General features: G+C 40.7%; 2 protein-coding genes and 1 long non-coding RNA gene across 3 annotated transcripts in view; 2 read left to right on the top strand and 1 right to left on the bottom strand.

Moving 5' to 3' along the window:
* The window catches only part of CYB5A (cytochrome b5 type A), a 28,557-nt gene extending 20,524 nt beyond the window's left edge, over positions 1-8,033 (top strand). Inside the window, exons 2-5 of the mRNA XM_075921055.1 lie at positions 5-133; positions 2,924-2,953; positions 4,528-4,562; positions 6,456-8,033. Of these exons, the coding sequence (XP_075777170.1) occupies positions 5-133; positions 2,924-2,953; positions 4,528-4,562; positions 6,456-6,534 (273 nt within the window). The 3' untranslated portion in view covers positions 6,535-8,033. The remainder of the gene's footprint in view (positions 1-4; positions 134-2,923; positions 2,954-4,527; positions 4,563-6,455) is intronic.
* The window catches only part of LOC142827136 (uncharacterized), a 60,251-nt gene continuing 40,963 nt past the window's right edge, over positions 2,753-22,040 (bottom strand). The window contains exon 3 of the long non-coding RNA XR_012901587.1: positions 2,753-2,801. This is a non-coding gene — a long non-coding RNA (uncharacterized LOC142827136). The remainder of the gene's footprint in view (positions 2,802-22,040) is intronic.
* LOC102447253 (lysine--tRNA ligase-like) overlaps positions 8,179-22,040 on the top strand; it is a 103,421-nt gene continuing 89,559 nt past the window's right edge. Inside the window, exon 1 of the mRNA XM_075921054.1 lies at positions 8,179-16,045. The gene's annotated coding sequence lies outside the window, so the exon portion shown is untranslated. The remainder of the gene's footprint in view (positions 16,046-22,040) is intronic.

Here is a 22,040-nt window from a genome sequence, read left to right as displayed (position 1 = left end):
ACAGCATCCAGGTGGTGAAGAAGTCCTAAGGGAACAAGCTGGAGGAGATGCTACTGAAAGCTTTGAGGATGTTGGCCATTCCACAGATGCCAGAACACTGTCTGAGTCCTTCATTATTGGGGAGCTTCATCCTGTGAGTACATTGATGTCACTACAATGTTCAGTAGTTAGACACTTCTCTGATAAGCACATTAAAAATAGAATAAATGATTACCAGATGTAGCCAGAACTTATTGTCATCACTCCAGCTAACTTTGGATGAAGCCAGTATGCTCTTTCCTGCTCAGACATAAGCTGAGGGTAGAACACTGATAGTGCTCAGATAATGTAGTATCAAATCCTAATAAGGGCATAGTTTCTCTCCTCTTTGAAATGCATTACAGCCAGAGTTTTCAGCTTAGGTTGACCGATAAAACTAAAACCTAAAAATCATATTTCTCACTCAAATCTGTACATCTCCCTAAAATAAGATAGGATTCTTTAAAATAGTATCTCTCTGAATTAGGGTTGTGAATGTTTAACTGGCAGGGTTGGAGCAGTTCCCCACCTGCTGTTCAGGGGATGGATATGTGCCAGACACAGGCTGGTATGGTTGTCCAGAGCAGCCCGTGTCTACAGTGGGTCCGGGTGGCCCAAAGGCAGGAGCTACTCAGGACACTATCCACAACTCCTTTAATTTAGTTAACTGGTTAACAGCATGTTCAACTAGTTAACCAATTAAACAGGATTTTACATCCCTACTTTGAACTTCCTTAAACCTTTTATAAGGACAGGCCACCTATTGTACTAAAAAACTCATTCAGAATAATTAACATCTTGCATGGGATATAGAAGCTGAAATTGGACAGAGTCCTTTGCACTCTGTGTCTCTGCCATTTATCCCTTGGAATAGAAATGAATTTCTCAATCTGTTACCATTTTAAAAAAGAGTTCTAGCTCTTCTGGTTGTCATAATATTAAAAACATGAAAGATTATTAGCATGGTTAAAACAGAATTCTAAATCTTCACCTCTAGCTTTTTTGATTGTCATGAAAATACCACCATTCTACTTGTCACTTGGTTCTATAACCTGGGCAACACCTTTTGAATTAGACCTCTCATTAGTTCCTTATATCCAGGCTACATTTTTAAGTGCTGCTGATTGTTTCTGAATGACATCTTAGGTACATATCATCAGGGCTTGACAAATAATGCAATCTACTCGCCCATGGCTAGTAGATTGCAACCCAGAAGAGCAATCTGCACATGCTCAGATCACTGGATAGTGCAGCTGGCGAGCGGGGCTCGCTGCAGTTTGGCGAGCCCTGCATATCATGTTCATCCACTCAGCTGAAATTACTTCAAGCTCTTATCAACTCATGTCTTGGTTACAGAAAAAAAATCTTTCTCTGGCCTGGACAAATACAATCGTGCCCTACTCAAATCCATTCAGAATGCTGCCACAGGGGTCATTAATTAGTCCATTGTCTTTGACCAGTCTCACCTTGTTTGCATCCCTCCACTGACTCTCCTTTTCACACCAAACAAACTACTTTCAAGGATCTTCATGGCATATCCTAATTCCTTTCCTTTGATGCCCAGAGAAAATTTGATAGTGTTAGAGTGATGGTGCAGCTGTTATTGTGCTGATCTTTGTCATTGTTTGCTTTTACAGTAAACTTCGGATAATCCGGCAACTTTAGGACCCAGGGGGTGCCGGATTATCAGAGATGCTGGACTATCGGAAGGGGGGGCTATGAGGGGTCCGGGGTGGGGTGGGAGGTGATGCCACCCCAGACCCCTCATAGCCCCCCCTTCGGATAGTCCGGCTCTGCCCCAGCCATCCCCGATTCAGCCACTGTTGGTCAGTTTCAGCAGTGGCTGAATCGGGGATGCCTGCGGCAGAGCAGCTGGGGTGCTGCTGGGTTGGTCCCGCAGCGCCGAGGGGCAGCGCTCCGGGACCAACCCGGCAGCACCCCAGCTGCTCTGCCCCCGGATTCCCCGATTCACCTACTGATCAGTTTCAGCAGTGGCTGAATCAGGGAAGCCAGGTGCAGAACCGCTCCAATCTTCCAGCTACGCGGAGCACTTCCGGGTTCCTGATGGTGCCGGACCATCAGGAGTGCCAGAGCATTGGATGGCGGACCAACAGAGTTTTACTGTATTTCCCCTGTTTGCATATCTTGTTTCATCTTGTACTTAGATTGTAAGCTCTTTATGGTTGGGAGACTTTCTTTTTTTGTTCTACTTGTACATCAGTACAATGAGGCCCTGGTCCATAACTAGAACTCCTAATTGCTATGGCGGTACTACTACTGCTATTAACTACTGCATGTGTCTCAGATGTGGTCATTTTATCTGAGGTATAGCAAATAGAAAACACTGGCTTAATTCTGTATGCGTGGTTCATAAATAATATATTTATAAACATCTTTTTAAAACATATATGAATCTGCCACTGACTTCATCTGCTATCTTAGAGTTCTGCAGAATTCAGAGCCATTGCAACCAAATGCTGCAGAGCACATGGGACCTTGATTAGCTTGCCTCTATCTTTTATACTTGTGTGAATAGCGGGAGGAAATAACTAACTGAAAAATTACCCTTTTTTGGTATGCAATAGTTCAAATGCATGTGAATATTTTAGGATTTTAGGAAATTATCTTCTGAAGCATGAAATTATTAAATGCATTAAGTTCAGTTGAATTAGGAAGCATTCTGGAAATTATTTGTAAGTGCATGATAAAAGCAAATAAAATGGTTTGTGACTTACACTGTAAGATAAGTTCGTGAAGATGTCTTCAAATTCTTTAAGGCTATACTGTAGAAAAAATGAAGGAGAGTTATTGGAACAGTACTAACTGAAACTCGCGACCTTCTTATAAAGTCCCTTTTTGTACACTTCATTCTTGTCTAACCCTTTTTCCCCTTCTTTGCTTGTAGGACGACAGAGAGAAAGTTCAGAAACCAACCGTAAGTGTCCTTGTTTTGAAATCTCAAACACTGAGATGTTTTGTACACACTGTCCCTACTGAGAGATAAAAGAACATTAAGGTTCCATTTTAAAAGTAAACTACATGAAGGTTAAGTTTTAAGTACTGTGCTTGCCGTGAGACCCCTACTCCCCCATCCCCATCAATCAGTGTAATCATTTACTGTTGGCTGCATGTTTCCTTTCATTCTTGCTGAGCTCTTCCCCCTCCCCCCAAAAAACCAAATAAGGACATTAATTCCAGTCTTTCTTGGTTTCACTGTGTAGTAAGTGCCATCAAATGTACAAATGAATTGTTTTTTCTAGTTTTTAATAAAATTTAAGTGTAACAAGTAAAACTTGTAGGCAGAGGTGATTCAGTTGACTTTTTTAAGTTTGTATGAATAGCTGGGGATAAACCTGTCCCCAGATGTTCCTGAGATAGATGGGATTGAGGAAGAATGAAGTCTCAAAATTGATCTTACCATTTGGCTGGAGAAACTGTTAAGGGCTGGGTTAACAGGTTAGCAGCATACCTGTTAAATGTCAATGACTGTAAACCAATGATAAGCAACGTAGGCTAGTGAGAGGGCCTTCATCTCAGTGGGCCGCAGGATTGTCCTAACCAAGATGGTCTTCCAAAATAGGGTGGTTTTGCTCAGTGTGTTTATGTACCTAGAATTTGTGGAGTGTGCTGACTGAACCATAGCAGTGCTTTGATTGGATGTGAAGCAGTGCATGGCTCTCAGCGTGTACCTCCCTTTATGTGCCCTTGTCTTAGGTGTGTGTCACTTCAGTAATATTGGTAGGGGAGGGAAAAAATACTTATCTGCTTAATTGTTGATCGAGGTCTAAATGTTTAATATTTTGTTTTTGCCTATAGCAACTACTTTTAAGTTTGAATAAGACAGCCTGATAGCAGTGGCCTTTTTAAAAATGTAGTTTATAGTAAACTTTAAAGTTGAAGTAGCACAAAACTTCAATATGATGATTAATCAAGTGAATTAATCATACCACCATATTCAACAGGGAATATTTAAGTATACATTGGAGTATTTAGCTTTAGTTATTGGTGACCGAAAAGCTTTAGTCTTAAAGTTGTTTTTTCAACTGCAATAATTCAACCTTTCAGATATTCCCCTGATACTGAAACTAAGCATGGAAAGCTTAGGCCCAAAGAAAGTGTCACTATAAACATCTAAACAGGTCATAATCTTGGTATAAAGCAGAAGTTAGTGCTATAAAATCACTTATTGGTAAGAGAGCCATTAAAATACTTGGCAATAATTTAAGGGAACTATTTTGTAACCAGGTATAAATTGCAGCAGGAAACATGGCATCAGAATATTATCTGATGAGCAGTTTACAACAGATGAGCAGTTTACGACAGAAGTTTTAAATTATGGCTGACTTCATCCAGGCATAAAAACTGCATTTGTGGCTTGATGAGGCTGGCTGGTGGGAAAAGGTATAAACTGAAGTGTTACGATGAATCCCGCCCAGTTCTCTGTGTGGAGATTGGGGGAAAAGGGAGGCAACTCATGCTCTGTATCTTAAGTATGACTTTGTTTTTCAGGGAACACTTATTACCACTATGGAGTCTAATTCCAGGTATAGTATGACGTTTAATATCACAAATTAAAGCACAATGATACTTCATGGTTATCCCTTCCTAATTCAATGAAGCAAATAACAAAAAAAACCCAAAACTGTTAAGTACTACTGATTGAACCTCCCTGGCCCAGCATCCTCTGGACCTGACAAGTCCAAATTGAGGGAATTTGCTAGGCCAGGGGAAGTCAATGCTGGCCCCTCGGTTTCCAAGGGGTGCTACACCCCCAGGGCACTGCTATGCTACTTGTCCCTCATCCGGCCATGCTCCTGTCCCCAGCCTGCTGGTTGTCACCTCAGGAGTGCTTCAGCCCTGAAACACCAAGGGAATCGCAGACTATGCTGGACCAGAGGTATTGTCAGATTAGAGAAATGTGGCTTAGAGGTTCTATCTATAGGAAATAATGTGGTAGGTATTGGGGGCTTATCAATGCTAGGAAGCTCCCTTAGCGTAGGAGTGGGCAAAAAGGCCTCTGTGGGCTAGATCTGGCCTGCCAAGTGGGATGATTTGGCCCATGGAGGCCCTGCCACCTCCCCTCCCCCAGGCCAATCAGGGCTTGGGGGTGGGGGAGCGTGAGAAGTCTCTTCCTGCCCTGCAAGCAGCTTGGTGCTTAGTCAACTGCTAGCTGCTGCTTAGCTTCACATGTTCCCTCTCCCCCAGGCCTTAATTGACCTGGGTGCAGTGGGGAGCACGAAAAGTCTCCTGCACCGCAAGGGCCTCGGGCACTTAGAGGGAACTGCCAGTTGTTCAGAACAGTTAGTGGTTCTCTTCAGGGGTGAGGGAACAGAGGCACGGACTTTGCATGCTCCTCATCCCCAGACTGATCTGGGTCTGCGGGTGGGCAAGCACGAAAGATGTCCTGGCCCCTCCCCTTCCAGTGGCCTGGGGCCATTTGAAAAATTTCTGAATTGGCCCCCCATCAAAAATTATTACCAACCCCTGACTTAGAGAAAGGTAAAGAGTGAATTTAAAACAAAAAAGCATTCCTGATCTTCCTGTGTGGATGCTCTTTATTCCAGAATGAGTGTGTCCACACAGAGAAGAACTAGGTATAACTTCCCGTGGAATTAGGTCCCAGGAATTGAAGGCTCTTGTCATGTGTTAATAGCAGATTTGCTTATCAACACTCTCTAGGGAATGTCCTGTTACCTAGAAGATTTTACAGTTCATCATGAAGTTGAGTTGAGCTTCTTTGATACCAACTCTTCATGTCTCTTCTTCAGAAGTGCTACTAATGCAGGAGATACTTGGTGATCTTACTTGCTAGTGCTCCTGCTGTCAGTGGCAACTCTGGCTGCCTTATAAGCATCAACTCAGAAAAGTCTAAGTTACATGCAAAAATAAATACAAAGAGGATGACGGGCTAAACACAGAGCAGCACTTATAGAAGTATTAAAAATATTCTCAAATGTTCTGGGATTTCAACACAATCCAGCAGGTGCTTCATGCATTAATACTGTTCATTATATAAAGGAATCCTGTACCTAAAGAACCTTCCACGTTGCTTCCAGTTGAGGAATTGCAGAACCAAAAGCCTTACTGAGAGAGCTTATCTGTATCTGCTTTTCAATGGGTGGCACTGTTCTGTGGTGACAAGCCATAGCTTTTAAGTTTGACTGGAATCAAACTGTTCTCCAATCAGCAAGCTTAGATTTTGCATAGTTATAAAAACTTTTCACATTATCATGCTAGTTGCATGCATGATAATGTGAACCTTTTTGGTTCTAGACCAACCCAAACACTGTCTCGATTAAAGGCTCTCTTATCCACATTTGAAGGGTAAAAAGGTAGAGATTACAAAATAAACTTGCATAACCAATCAAATATCAAATCTGTAATTTAGTAGCTGCTAGACATTGCATGAAAATAATTCTCACTGTGATTCCTTCTAGTTGGTGGAGCAGTTGGGTGATCCCAGCAATAGGAGCAATTATTGTGGCCTTGATGTATCATCTCTACATGTCAGAATAAGCATCCTACTGAAAACCAATTAAAGGAAAGACTGATTTTGGAAAGAAAACAGAAGCCATCTTAACCCACTACACTTCCTGACAAATGTGTATCTGAAGAGAGAATTTTAAATTGAACTTGTCCCGAAAACCAGAAAACTTTCTGCTGTGCACTTTCTTTCTAATGCTACCTTCTACTCACTGTTTGAGTGCTAATGGTAGTGTTTCTTTTGCATAACACTGTTTTATTCTCGAATGAACTATTTCAGATAACTGCTGATTTCTGTATTAGAACACACATTATGTATGTACCAGCCGGAAACTTCTAACATTGATTCTTTAATGTTTAAGGCTCTGTATGATTTTTAATACAAATCAATCAGCCCTAAATAACTGAAAACTAGTATTCATGTTTTCATGAAAACACTGTTCACTTTACTCTTTAGCTATAATATTATATTTTGATTTGTCTAGCATTGCTTTCAAATAGATTTTTTTTCTTCCTACATAAAGAAAAAAATTCCATTTTTACCTTTTATTCAAACTCAGCAGTTTAGTAGGTCAACGGATCTGTAAAGCTTGTAAACAGAGTAAAACCTACACAATGTGTAGTCCTACATTGTCAGGCTATCTAATGGCCTATGTAAAAGACCTTTCTGACACCTTAGGAAAGATTGGTACTGGATGCCACCATGAATAAATCAGTTGCTGCTTGAAATACCATCACTGAGCATAGTAAAAATTAAATTTAGGATAATGTTTATATGAGATGTCCCAATTATTGCACTATCGATTCTGCAAAAAAAAAGAAACCAAAAATCTCTTGATTTGTTCTGCCTTTTTTGGAGAAAATATTTTGTGTAAATTGCACAACAGGCAATTTTTCTTAAATGCAGCAAAATATTGGTTTTATCCACTAGAGCAGGTGTGGGGAACCTGGGCCAGATGGGGCCCCCGGCTTGCCTGGATCCAGTTCCTGAGGCTCAGCATTGAGGAATGCATGATGGCACTCCAGCTCCCCAACTGCCCACCTGCAGGGTAGAGCACATCAAATCTACTAGTCTGGGTGCGTCCCCTCCCCCCTGGCCCAGGCTCTGGTGTGTGAGGGGAATGTGAGGAGTATCTTTCTGCTTCTCATTGTGTGCAGCCCCCAACTGATTTTTCTGTGCGTCAGTGGCCCCAAACCAAAAAAGGTTCCTCACCCCTGCACTAGAGCTCTGTGCTTATGTGACTAATTTTTTCTACAACTTGAGTCAAACCTTTAGGAAACGTTCAGATTAATGCTATGGTACCTAATGAGTGAAATAGATCTAAATCTGCACTAAGTACTCACTTGATCATGTTTCTTCTTTTAGTACTAAGGAAAAAAGATAACCTATGACTTGTATTCATGAAATAACTGTATGGGTGAGGAAATTTGCTATTTGCCTTTTCTAGGGCAATGTTTTTAACTTCTGCTACTAATATTTCTTCTAAATAATTGTGTGTACAATGCTCCTGAATAAAAGCAAATCCCTGGTATATCTTCCCTTATCCTTAGAAAATCTGATTTTATATCTTACATGTACTAATTCCAAGTCAGCAGATTAATTTTTTATGGGTATGTCTATAAGTAATGGTTCTTAGCAGGTTCATAGGTTCCCCCTTGGAGCACATGGGCTCCTGCTCACTTTCCCACTTGTGGAAGGTCATGTTCCTTGTGGCAATAACATCAGTGAAATGTGCCAGAGCTTAAAGCCCTGAAATGAGAACCACCGTATACAGTCTTCTAGAAGGATAAAGTCCAATTATAGCCCCCTCCAACCTTCTTGCCAAAGATGGTGGTGTCCTTCTAAGCAAACTGGAGCATCTTCCTCCCCGTGTTTTACCCTAAGCTATATCCCACTACTGAGGAAAGGAGGCTGCATGCCCTAGATGTCAGTTGTGTTTTGGCGTTTTACCTGGAGTATACAAAGTCCTTCCACAAGTCAATGCAGCTTTTTATTGCAACAGCAGACAGAATCAAGGGCTTTCCATTGTCCTTGCAGAGGCTTTCTAACTGGATCTCTGCCAGTTATCAGGGCCTGTTTTGAGTTAGCACAGGTCCCTCCACCACCAATTGTGAGGGCCCATTCAATCAGAGTGCAGGTGTCCTTGGCAGCCTACCTGGTGCATGTTCCTGTACAGAACAACTGCAGAACCATGACATCGTCTTTTTTTTCCACACATTCACTGCACTGTTGCATTCTTCACATCTGTGAACTCCTACCTGCCTCCGTTGGTATTGCTTTGGAGTCACCTAATATTGAATGGACATGAGTAAGCACTTGAGAAGACAGTTATCTTTGTCCATAACTGGTGTTCCTGAGATGCATTGCTCATGTCTGTTCCATGACCTGCCCTCCTTTCCCACTGATGGCATTTCCAGCAAGAAGGAACTGAGGATATGGGTAGTTAATGGTGCATTTTTTTACCACACCATATAGGCACCACTCCAGTGGACACCAGAGCCAGTCCCCTGTACATAACACTGAGGGGAAAACTTCCAGCTCTGGTGTAAATGGCAAGCATGCAGGTCTTCTATGGAATGGACATGAGCAACACATTTCAAGGAACACCAGTTATGGATGAAGGTAACGGTCTTTTCTTCAGCAGCAGGGTTGGAAGAGCTGTGTCTCTGGCAGGGCCCTGGGGCCAGAGAAACTCTGCCATTGCCAAGTACTTACGGATACATTTATTCAAGTGGCTCTGCAGTGCATAGATTTTCATTGAAATGGCGCATGTGCTACTGATAATTTTGTGTTGATATGGTTTAATCTGAATGATATATGTATGTTCAATGAGCCTGCAAAAGCTGTCAGATGTAAATTCTTGTCCAGGCCCCTGCTTATCCAGAAAAACCTGTACAAAAGGGTTCTGGGAAAAGAAGCATCTGAAAATTTGTTACTAGAAGTTATCCCATTTAATTGGTGCTGTGGCAAGTGCTACAGTGCTTGCCCTCTTCTGTGACACACATGCAGGACTGTGGGCCTATAGTCTATGTCCCTGATAGTTCAGTTGGGTGGGAGTAATGCCATGAAAGGTTATCTCCAGTTTAGTTCTAGTCCTAGGCTGTGTTTTCAAATAAGCAACAAAGTGTTAATGCAGTAGTCCCCAACCTTTAGAGGCTGCCGGACGCCAGGGGGCGTGGCCGTTCACCTGCTGGGCAGGGGGCGGGCGGCTCCCCCCATAGCCGCGTGCTGGGGGGAGGAGCCCCCTCATAGCCGTGTGCTCGGGGGTGCCCCCCCGCAAGCGCCGCGCTCCCGGGGCCGGCTCCCCCCGGCAAGCGCCGCGCACCGGCGCGCCCCCCCCAAGCGCCGCGCGCCCGGGGCACGAGCGGCCAATTCGCGGCGCTCCCGGGGCCGGCGCTTACCATGCGCCAGGGCCGGCTCCGGCCACAGCGCATGCACCATGTGCCCAGGGCCAGGCCAGCCCCGAGCACTTGGCGGGTGTACAAAAATGGCCCCGCGGGCGCCGTGTTGGGGACCACTGTGTTAATGCGTGTTTCCCAAGTTTCTAACGCATTACCATGTAGGCCAATAAGATAATAGGGCTGCATAATAAGGAAGATTCCTCTACAGATCAGAGTGGGACACTCTGGGCCCAAGTGTCTATGCATTACTGTACTCTTAAAAGCAGTGGTGTTGTGCATGTGTCTTGCAGTATATGGTAATATCCCTTTTTATTTGAAAGCTTACTGTCTTTGTAATGCCAAATGAAAATAACTCCTTGTAAAAATGCCCCCATCTCCCCAAAATTGTAAAAATTCAATTAGTTTTAGGTTACAGTTTTTAAAAAATGAACACCTAGTATAACATAGTGGTTTTTTAAGGTTAATCCTTTGGTTTTAACAATATTAAGTACCAGATTACTTCTAATATTATTCAAATATTTACTGCCTGAGCTAAGTGCTGTGAATAAATTTAGAGGGAATAAGTCACACTTTGCACAGAGCAATTTAAAAAAGATTTTGAAACATTTAGGACAAATGGAAATGGTGACATTTAAATTTCAATATGTTTTAACTTTGCATCTTAAGCATTGCACTGTTCCGTTAAAATACCACAGATATGTGGTATTGAGTATAAATTGTACCTCTATAGAAGCAGAGTGGATGCTTTTGGTTGTACAAGCTGAGATGTAAACAGATTTTAAATTCCCATTTAATAATAGAAGCATTTTTGAGTATAGATAAAATATCAAAGTTTATTTTTTTCTTTTTGAATCTATACCTAAAGCGTTTATGGAAGAAAAAAGTAATCTTAATTAAATATTAATTTTTAGAAACTGTCCAGTAAAGAATGGCCACTCTGTCATAGAAGTAGCCAAGAAAGTGAATAAAGTTAGACGTGTTCAGTCTGGAGTCAAGAGCAAATGGGATAGTATTTACTTTCTCTTTAGACCATCTGTAAATAAATAAATAAAAAGGGCAGGAAAATGAAGGAAAGCTGATCTTCCATAAAAATCAAAATTGAGCACCTGAGCCCTTTAATTAAGCCTTTATGAAAATTCCTGCCATCGTCATCTGACAGTTTCACTTAATCATTTCATTGGTATTAATTTTACTGGCAGGAACTTTTCAGTGGTGTACAGCTAAAATCAAATACTTTTTTTCTTTGCATTTGTTTACAGAGCTGTCCTTCTGGCCTCCCCTGGTTCTCCCCCCTCCCCATTGTTTCTCATGATTTGCTCTGCTTGCAGTTTTAATCTGAAGTGGGGAATTTGGAGATTTTGTACCATATTGTTACCCTCTTGTCTGGCCTCTTTGTATTATGCAGAAGCTGCACTAAAAGAACTGAGGTTTCCTTTTGGCATAAAGCCAAAACAGCTTGTTCTACTTGCCTCCTCTCCTGGACAAGTTCCATAGGAATTGAGATGGGATGATGCAACTGGTTTACTTTTCCTCTGGCCTATTTTGACTTTAAAATCCCTTTTCCTGCAGGAATCCCAAAGTGTACAGAAAGGACTTTATGTAGTGTTGAGGGGAAGGAGAGATAAATACCATCAGAGCTCCCATTTTATGAAGAGAAGGTGAGTGATAGAGAAACTCACCATGCACAGATACAAAAAGGCATGCTCTAGTCCACTTTACCAATCTGTTGTATTAATATCCATCTTACTCCTGTGCTTTCTTAAAAGGCATTAAATCTAGAGATTTGTATGCAGGGCACTAGAGTAAACATTGCTGGTCTCTGGGACATAGTCATGGCTACATCTAGACTGCCATTTTTTGGGGGGGGAAAAGTTATGCCAATTGTGCTCTGCAATTTGTGCACCTTTTTCTGATTGTTTTTTCAGAAGAGGCTTTTCTGAAATTTGGCCTGTCTACCTGGGGCCAAATTTCGGAAAAACCTCCTCTTTTGGAAGAGCCCTTATTCCTCATAAAATGAGGAATTACAGGGCTTCTGAAAGAGCACATCTGCTCTTCTGAAAAAAGTCAGAAGAGCAGACACATTCCCTAAACGCAGCGGAGTTTTTCCGGAATACCAGACGTATCATGGAAAAACTCTGTAGTCTAAATATAGCACATGAGGAAGAGTGAGATTGCTTTTATGAGGTGCTGAGCTCTCAATTCCCATTGAAACCAAAAAGATTTGAGGGCATCCAGTCCTTTGCAGGAATAGAGGATACTGACTGTGCTAGATGGACCTTTGGTCTCACCCAGTATGATCTTCTTATGAAACCTTTATTCAATCTCATTTTCTTATCTTACATATTTGCTTTGGAAAGAATTGTGAAAGGTCACCTATCAAGTGTGTTTTTTTTTTTTTTTTTTTTTTCAGAAACCTCATCTATTTCTTCCTGACTTTGAGTAGCCTGGTAATAGAGAAAAGTAGTTGAAATAGTACTCAATGTGCACAAGCCATTAATCATTCCAGCATGCCGATGCCTTCTTACTAAAACTTTTGTCTATTTAGAACTATTTTTGAAGTATCAAATAAGACAATTCAGTTACTAATTTATAATCTCTCTCTAGAGGTTCTAATAAGTAGTCATGTAAAAATCTAGGCACATCTGTGCCAACATGAATTTTATGACTCCTAGTTGTACTTTAATATTCTTGTAATTGGAACAAAAATAGTATAGCAAAACTCAGTTGAAAGTCATCTGAATTCACTTGTACTGCTCCTTTTTCCTTTCATCTTCAGACTTTCTTTCCTTGCCATCTGAAATGTTAAGATTCTCATTAAACTGTCTCACATTAATTTTCTTTTTTTCCAATGTCTTCAGTTAGGATCCTTTACATAAATAGAGCTTTCTGAGATTTTATTGTACAGGTTGACTCTCTAATCCAGCTCTCTGGTCCAGCAACATCTGTGGTCAAGCATGATTTTAGTTACCTGGATGTCCACTTCTCATAGGAGTGGCCAATTTCCCGCTGTCCCATAAAGTTTGTTTACAGCCACCAGTCCTGTCTCTGTGTTCTATGCTGTTGTTTAGCTCTAAATAACCCCAAAATGTCTTCTAAGGGTCCGTCTTCACTATGGGCTAAAGTCGAGTTAAGATACGCAACTTCAGCTGAAATACATTAACTCGGTTTTTGGCACTGTTCACCCAGGAAGAAGTCAAAGGAAGAACACTCTTCCTTCAATTTCACTTATTCAGGAAATGAGGGTTACAGAAATCAGAGTAAGAAGCCCGTTATTTCAAATTTTTTTCAAAATAATGGGCTTGCTATTTTGTGGACATCCAGCTAACTAAAATAACATGAGTTACTTCCAAATAAATGTGCACTGTAGATATAGCCTTAGAGACCAGCAAGCAGTGAAAGTGCTGGTAATGTTGCTAAGCATAAACATGTTTTTATGCTTTATCTACTTATTTCCTTATGCCAATACAATAAAATTGTGTAATAATACTAATGCTTTGTTATGAAGAGAACTTTTGCTAGGTGTAGGCTTACATAGGATGAATCACTACAGTCTCACATTATTAAGCAACATTGCAAGCGCTGTTCTATTTATTTGTGTTTGTGAAATAAAAATAGACCAACTCACTACAATATTAACCTCCTATAGTTCGGCAAATTCTCTGGTTTGGCACCAGTCAGGTCCCAAGGATGCCAGACTAGAGAGGTTCAACTTGTAGTTTAACTGGGTCAAAGGCTAAGAAAATACAATAGAATTTCTGAGGTAAGGACATTTTGGGAATGGAGATTGTAACTCTGAAATGTTTGTAGCTCTGAACAAAATGGAGCTCCAGCTCCAGCTGTTCACATTATGGGCAAGGTTCCAGAGGCAGAGGGGCAGCTTCTTTGCAGACAGCTTCTTTCCTGAACCAGGCAAACTTGTCCCTCTCTTGGTGGGGTAGATGGGTGGGAGGGGGGATAGCGGTAAAAACTGCATTCCCCTCTTCATAGCCGGGGGAGAGGTGTGTGAAAGCAGCACCCACAACTTACAGGAAAGGCACGCAAACCCCAATATTGCTTCTGCTCCGCTGCCTTGGGCCTGCAATGGTAAATCTCTATATCTTCAACTCCTAGCTATTAGTGGGTGCTCTGCATGAGGGAGGGGTGGTAGAGTGCAGATAGGCAGTCCAGATACGCCTACCTTTAAGATGTAATACAGGCACAGTACGGTATTTGGTTTAAAAACATTTTTGTCTCTACTCCTGCCTTACTGGTTACTTTGTTTCACATGGTGTCCAGTTGACCAGTAAGTCTCTAACTCTGGTATTCCTAGATCTGTAACTCTGGAATTCCTTCTTTGAGATTCCTCTGTAGAAGAGTAGGTGGGACCGAGGGTCAAAATTTTGCTAAATATGATGTTGTAGTGCAGGAAATTGAAGGAGATAAAAATATCAGATTATTTTCTGAGTAGAGTGAAATGTGCTCCTCAAGATGACACACACATAAATGGCTGTCACTTCTTGGGCTTGACAGACAAGGTATTTGCCGTTCAGTTCACAGTACTTTCTACTAGTATTTTGTTCCAGGGATTAAGGTCGAATATTATTAATCAGTAGTCCAGTGAAAATGAATTAATTATTTATTAAGAGAAACTGTACCTTGAATGTAAAAGAGTTTCAGAAGCAAAAGTGAGGGCATAGTGTTCATGTTCTGGGCCCTGACAAGATCTGAAGCAAGTCTGTTTGCTTTTGAGCACTGTAGAAATAGGCCAATCTTCAGACCCTTGAATTAACCAATATCTTTCCTTTCATATTATATTACATTAGTTTTCATTCCTATTATATTACACATTCTGGATTTGAATGACCCTTTTGTATTGGTGAAACAGACAAAACATTTTAATTCACGGGATGTATTAGGTACTGGGTTCATAAGAGGAATTTAATGTTGAATTTTTTGTTCTCTGAGCAGTAGTCAGACTTGTTCTTAATCCTCCATTTAATAACTTGACTATAATAAGACTCAAAAATGTCTTCATCTTTCCCAACTTTTTCTACAGCTGGAAAAACATAAGTAGATTAGAACCATTTGTCTCCAGGGACACCCAAATAATAAAACACAGAGCTCACAAAATGGACTATGTCCAAAATTTTGAGTCCATGCTTCCAGAATGAATGTTACTGCTTATTCATTGTCATTTCTTTGCCTGTGCCATGTAGTTTCACTATATTCATGAAGATAATGTAGTTTTGTCTACTATGAGCACATTGGAAAATGCAAACCAGTGCAAGGTAAAAAAGCTAGCTAACAATTTGTACAGGGCAAAATTAGGATACATTGGTGCAAGCAGGCACAGTACCACAGAAATGTCAGGAGTAGTCCAACATAGTCAATGAGAATTGCTCAGTCCCTAAAATAACCAGCCATCTTTTCCAGTGGTGCTAATCATTACATCAGACTGAGTGGTTGATTGGTTTCAGCATGAACAAACACAGTTGCAATGACCTCAGTGGATTTGTACCTGCTTTTGTAATAGCTGAATTTTGCACTATGCTATTCGTTTTTTGAACTGAGTAGATTACATGTTCATAGATTTGGGGAAATAACTCTTAAACTTGTGTGCCTTGCAAACTGTTTGACAAATAGGAAGAGGTAGAGTGCACAAAAGTAAGCAGTGAAGAGGGAGACTGTTTTCTTGACTGATATTCCTGCAAACTCAACCAGCACTCCACAATTTTAGATAGATTTTTCTCTCTTCATGTGTAATCATCAGTAATAAAGACTGTTCGGACCAAATAATGCTCTAGGTAGGATACATCTGTACAGCACTACTAGATGGGAATCAGATTTGTGCAGGTGAAACTGAGCCTGTAGAATCCTTATTCTTGGGGCTGGTGGCCAGGAAGGAAAAAATTGACCTAACTTGACTGTTGGGGCTCAGAGGCAATTTGTAGGGCTCATAATTAGTAAAAAGAAAATCTTTTTTTGTAAATGTAGGAAATCTAGAATGCCAGCTTATCATTTTTCTAGAGTCTCTTTTCAGAGTTGAACTGAACATCAAAGTAATATAACCTGCATTAATCTTAACAGAAAAAAGACCAGCATGGATGAGCTTCCTATAACAAAGGGACCATGGGACTTAAGCAGCCATGGCCCATAGTGTTTGGTGAGTAGAAAGAGCTTATATGGTTTTAGCTGTTTCAAACTACAAAACTAACTTTTGATCAAAAGGGATGCAAAACAGATGCTTGAGAACCAGAAGTTGCATGTGATTTATTGCTCTAGCAGCACCTCCAGATTTGAGTCTACATGCATTACTTCCTGCTTGAAGCCTCATGCTCTTTTTCAGAACAGAATTAAAGTGTTTTTCCCCCCCATAGGTATCAATTGTGATACTGTAAATGATAGAAAAGAACTCTTGACAGAACATTCCAGCTGCTTCACAGATAGAGAACTAAGGACCTCATCCCAAGTAAAGCTCAAAAGGGTATTCCTGACATTGAATTTAAGTTGCCTTTATGTTCTTTCCACGATATGGTAGAAGCTGCTTTAAATAATGCTAGAAGCTAGTGGCCAGATAGGGAGTAACAGTAGTCAGACACTGATGGGATGCGGAGGAGTATGGTTCACATCCTGCACATTCCAAGTGATGTGTGGTTTAAGATTAACTATGCTGGTTTAGTGCTATCTGAGAATCCCTTTATGCTGGGATGATCTTCCTGTGACAAGCGCTGACATTTTTAGGATATAAATGTACACTCCAGGGCATTGCAAAATGGCCCTAATTAAAGGGTGAATGTAGTCCTGGTGAATATAGTTTCTCGTAAATAGCATAACTTTAAAAGGCCTGAGCTATCAGAAGTAATTAAATACCAGTAAATAATGCAACTGAATGATTTAGGAGAAATAACAGTTTTAGAAATGCTGAAAATATGCTGCAGTTTGAAGCAGAGGGATATGTTGTTGATTTTCCTGTAGACGTTAAAACTGTCTCTCTGTAGTACAGCTGGGCTGCCTTCTTTCATTAGTGTATTACTTTCTGCTCTAAAACCCAATCACTGCATAGCTATTTTTGATTAACTTAATGAACAAACAGAATAAACTAGCTGCTAGGTTTTTTTACAAAGCATATTTCTAGGAGGTTTTGGAGTAGTCAAACCCTGAATTGATTTCTCTCAGCTCTGTCTTCAAAGTTCATCAACCAAAATATTTTACTGGTTCCTGAAAATGCAGAACTCTGTGGAAAATTCAAAACTAATATCAACTAGAAGATTACAGATACTATGAGAGAAAGACATTGTTAATTTCATAGGTCAGGCCATGAATCTGGTCCTGCATTTTCCTGAAGTTCAGGCACTTTTGCCTTTGTTTTAGCACAGACTTCTTCAGAGGTAGCCCTGAATTGTGCAGTTCAACTTAAGTCTGAATTCTTCCCAAGTCTGAGGACGGGAAGGAGTGCTAATGATTTTGATTTAGTATTGGCAGTTTGGACTCAAGTCTAATTCCCTGTCAAACAAAAGGATAACAATCCTAGACCTATCAGTCCTGTAAGTGATAATTGCTTCAATCCAATTACCAAATCAACAATAACTTCATTTAAAATACTGTTGTTTTTGGAGTCTCAGCCTCTAATCTGAATGTCATACTATATTAGAGGTTATCAGTTCTTAATTATTCATAATAACTTAATATGCCATAATTACAGTACAGTATTTCATATGTTGATCAATGTGATTAATGCAGCCTAGTGACTCCATTAATTAGCAGTAATCAACATATACCAAGGATTTATTTACCTCAGGGCTGATAATAGTTTGTTGAGCCCTGGGAAAGGTGGCAGGAGGAGGGGAGGGGGGGTCAGCTCTTGGCTTCCCAGAAAGGGTGGGACTAGGGGCTAGCCTAACTTATTGAGCCCTCAGTACTGTGTTGCATAGGGCTCTGGTGGTGATTTAAAGAGCCTGAGGCTCTGGCTTCTGCTATTATGGTGATGGCAGCAGTGGTGGCTCATAGCCCTGGGTCCTTTTAGAATCATCAGGCCCCATGGCAGCTGCCCCCTTATATCCTTTTCCTCCTATTGGTGGACATGATTTACCTTTTATATGTAATATTTAAAAGAAAAGACTTAAACACTGGGGAAGGAACCATGTCTTCATGTGGATTTGTACATTACCTAGCATAAAGAGATTTTAATTTTGATTGGGATTCTTGGGAACTTCACTAACACAAATAATTAATCAATAGATGCCTCAGTAAGCAAAGTTAATTTGTATGTTGTAATACTCTGTTTAATCAATAAATGTAAATATTAGAATGAGGAATTCTTTGATGTATAAATCATCAAATAGTGAAAACAGTAAAAATATGGAAGGGATAAGAATAATTGAAGTCCTTGCCAAGCATTCTGAGCACAGACTGGAGTAGAAAATATGGAAGTTCAGTGCCTGTGACACTTCAGTGATTAGGGTCTGTAAGTGTATTACACTAGAGAGTGTTACCTTTAGGTAAGCAGTGTGGAGTATCAGTGTCAATGACTGCATCATTAATGGTGACAGACACTTCTCTAATGAATCCCCTAATTATTCTATCTCCTTTGGTTAAAAACCAAACCTGTAATACTTCTTTCATTCCAAATGGGCTTGTATCATGCAATTAGAAATTCAGTAAGTTTGCTTTTGATTTAATAGATTAATTAGCAAGTTTGTAAAATGCTTTGGAGATTTAAAGCACCATTAAGCTGCTAAGTATTATGTTATTAATAGATTTCTCTGCCCTGCCACATATGAGATTACCCAAGGTCAATGCCCATGAATCTTAAGGAGGAAACAGGATGTGCACAGAATCAAAATGCTTCACAATATGAGGTACTATGTGGAGACAGATGCATTTTCATAAATCAGTTATATGTGGACCAGAAATCAAGACAAATAGTCATGCAACATATTACAAATTCTGCCTTGCATATATTTCCAATAAGTGATTGACAATATAGCTATTTCCCAGATCATATTGTTATGCAAATTCCAGTGAAAATTACCAACATACGCTTTAATTATGATCCTGCCCGTTTTGCAGCTTCTCCTTGTTTATTAAATTAATTGAAGCATTTAAAAGAAGACCTGTATTGTGGAAACTGCTCTAAGAACATCACAACAGCAGAAATTAATTCCAGGCATTTTGTTTGAAATAGGATGTCTAGGTAATGAAAATTAATTTAACTTCAAATGATCTTTTTTTATTGCTATTAAGAAAACAACATGTAGCAGGATAAACATGTTCAAGCGCTTTTCTTTTGAGGGCACAATTTGTGCCAGAAAGATGTCTGAATTTTTACATCCATGGTTGAAGTGCAAGTGCAAATCCATGCACATTCTTCTCTAGCTTCCTGATTGTGTGGTACTTCTTAAAAGCGATTTATTTTGGGACACACAAATATGGGTGTACGTTATATAAGTACAATTTGCATCTCCAAAATGGGAGAGTTGGCAGCTGGTTTTTTTAAAATATACGGTGTAAATACATTCCTGAAAAGGTTTATAAACCCATTATTCAATAGACTTTGTGAAATGAGTTGCTAGTTTCAGATTAGTTCCCAGTGAGCATGTGTCTCCATATATCATCCTCATAAATGGTGCTGCTTATCAACTTAGGGGCAGAGCAGCTAACGACTGAATGGACATGGAAAGTGAACTGTGTTTTCAACTTTAAAAGATGGCTCCTGTAAATCAGAGGTAAGACCTGTTGGCAGGGCAGTGTATATTGACCGCTTGCAAGTTGCTGGCTCTGTAGACTGTTTCCGCTCTGTAGTCTTCAATCCTGGAGATGACTCTGACACCCCTTAAACAATGAGTTTGCTTAAAAGTACAGCAGTGTGTACTGTGCCTTTCACCCTGAAGGATAACAAGGTACTTTGTAAATACCATATTCTATAGGGATTTCTTAGTCATCTGGTGTAAACATAAAAGCTATTCAGCATTAGCAAAATAATATCCTTTAAAAAATAATCTCATTTTAAGAGCCGCAGTCATGAATGCTGTAATCAACTTGAATGTCAAGAGAACTTTAGTTAGGAAGTATGTTGTGCTTGAATATGGGCACGACTTCAAATCTCTACTTTGACAACAAATGCTAGGGAATAATTTTAATTACTCTGCGTGATACCTCTGTATTGTAAGAGATGTTTATAACCCACAGCATTATGAACACTGAACTTTGAAGGCAAAAATATTACTTTGATTTCTATTGACAATTTTTTCTGGCATCAAAAGTTCAGGGATCAGAAGTGTCACAATAAAGCAATGAATATTATCCATAAATCAGAGTTAGTGTGCTAGTTTAGAGAGATTCAGCCAGAGTTCTGTAAATTGTTGACAAGCCAAAGGAAAAATGAAGGCAGGTGAACTTGCTTAATAAAGGAGTTAAACTTGGAAAATAAAAAAATGGCATATTTGCTTTTGACAGATAGTTGATACCTAAAAATGGCTGCCAAGATTACAAGAAAATGTGAAAAACAAAGTACAGGCAGTCCCCGGGTTACGTACAAGATAGGGACTGTAGGTTTGTTCTTAAGTTGAATTTGTATGTAAGTCGGAACTGGTACATATTGTAGGGGAAACTCTAGCCAAACATTTCTCCAGAGCTCAGTTTTATTCTCCCACACCTCACTTTCCTCAGTCCTTTATTCTCAAGCTGAGGTGTCTGCTGAGAAAAGCCGCTCTGCGTCTCCCTGGTCTTCTGGGGGGAGGGCGCTAGCTTCGCGTCTCCCTGGTCTGCTGGGGGGAAGCAGCTAGTGCGGGGTTGCCTCACCCCGTTTGTAAGTAGGGATCCGATGTAAGTCGGATCCATGTAACCCGGGAACTGCCTGTATACATCTTTTATGCTCATCTTTTGGATGTTGGGAAAAACCTAGCTCTTCAAGTGTTTGTTCACGTCAATTTAAACCGGGTACAATCAGCAGCAAGTTTTCCCCTTAGCAGCTCCCATTGGGTTGGCTGTGGAGTCCACTGGAGTGGCATCTTCATGGTGCTCAATATATCACCTTGCCAAATTGATCCCCTTTAAGTTCCTTCTTACTAGCTCTGACAGGCATTGGACCTGTGACCATTTTGCTCAGCAAGTATATTCCTTAGCGTTCTCTCCCTAATTAATATATTTCTAGTTATAGTTAGTCATAGTTATTTAGTGTAACTAGTAAGGCTTGGGAATGAGCTCTCTCGCCAATCCCTTACTCCTCCTTGGACTTTGGGGAATGCTGCCCCAAACCTTTAAACCCTGAGGAATCTGTGGCGAACCTATGCCCATTAGTGACCCCCAAGCAATTGCTTATGAAATCTGCTCTGATATTGGTATATCTCAGTGCTGAGCAAGGACACTAAAGAGACCCTCAGCACTGCCACTCCCTGCCACCGCATGTGAAGGCAACAGCCCAGCACCATACGCATTTGCTAGTGTTTCACAAGTGACATAGGAGAGCCAACAGAGGGTGCTTGGTAATACTGAAAGCTGCACAACCAGCAGATGACACCAGTCACTGCACCCCAGAAAAGAGCACTTAGTGACTAAGTGGCATGAGTCTTCAGTATCTACTTTGGGGCCCCAGAAAAGACCAGTGACTCTCTGGAAAGGCAGTGTCAGGTAGAAGGGTTAGAGCTACCTTCCACCCTAGGCACTTTTGAGGCTGCTAGAGACTTAATTGAGATAATGGCTCGACTGTCCTCAGTGCTAAAAGACAAACCTTGAGTACTGACAAGTTTGGCACAGTGGAGCAGCAAATCCATCTATAATGCAGTGATCACAGTCTCCTGCCCAGCACCATTCCCAGTCATCATTCCTAAAGTAACGCTTCCCAACATCAGATCCCATGTGGGACTCTCTCACACCAACAGGAAGATGCTCCCTTTCCCTCACAGATTGGCATGATGTACAGAGATCTGACAGCAGATCCATGGCATCAATGAGTTGCACCGGATGCCTGGTACCGATCTCCAACACTGGACTCCAGCATTAATCCCCAACACAGATGCCTTGAAACTGATCCCCCCCACTTCTACAGCTCAGCACTGATCTCCTGTGCATGTGCCACCATGGTTGTCATGGTTATGATCTGTTTCCTCAGACTCTGACAGGGACTCCTGCTATTCTAATCATGGCCAACACAGATCTGA

This window comes from Pelodiscus sinensis, chromosome 2 (assembly GCF_049634645.1).
Source record: "Pelodiscus sinensis isolate JC-2024 chromosome 2, ASM4963464v1, whole genome shotgun sequence".
NCBI classification, from domain to species: Eukaryota; Metazoa; Chordata; order Testudines; family Trionychidae; genus Pelodiscus; species Pelodiscus sinensis.
Note: the sequence above shows the minus strand (reverse complement) of the source record. Positions and strands in the feature narration are given on the sequence as shown.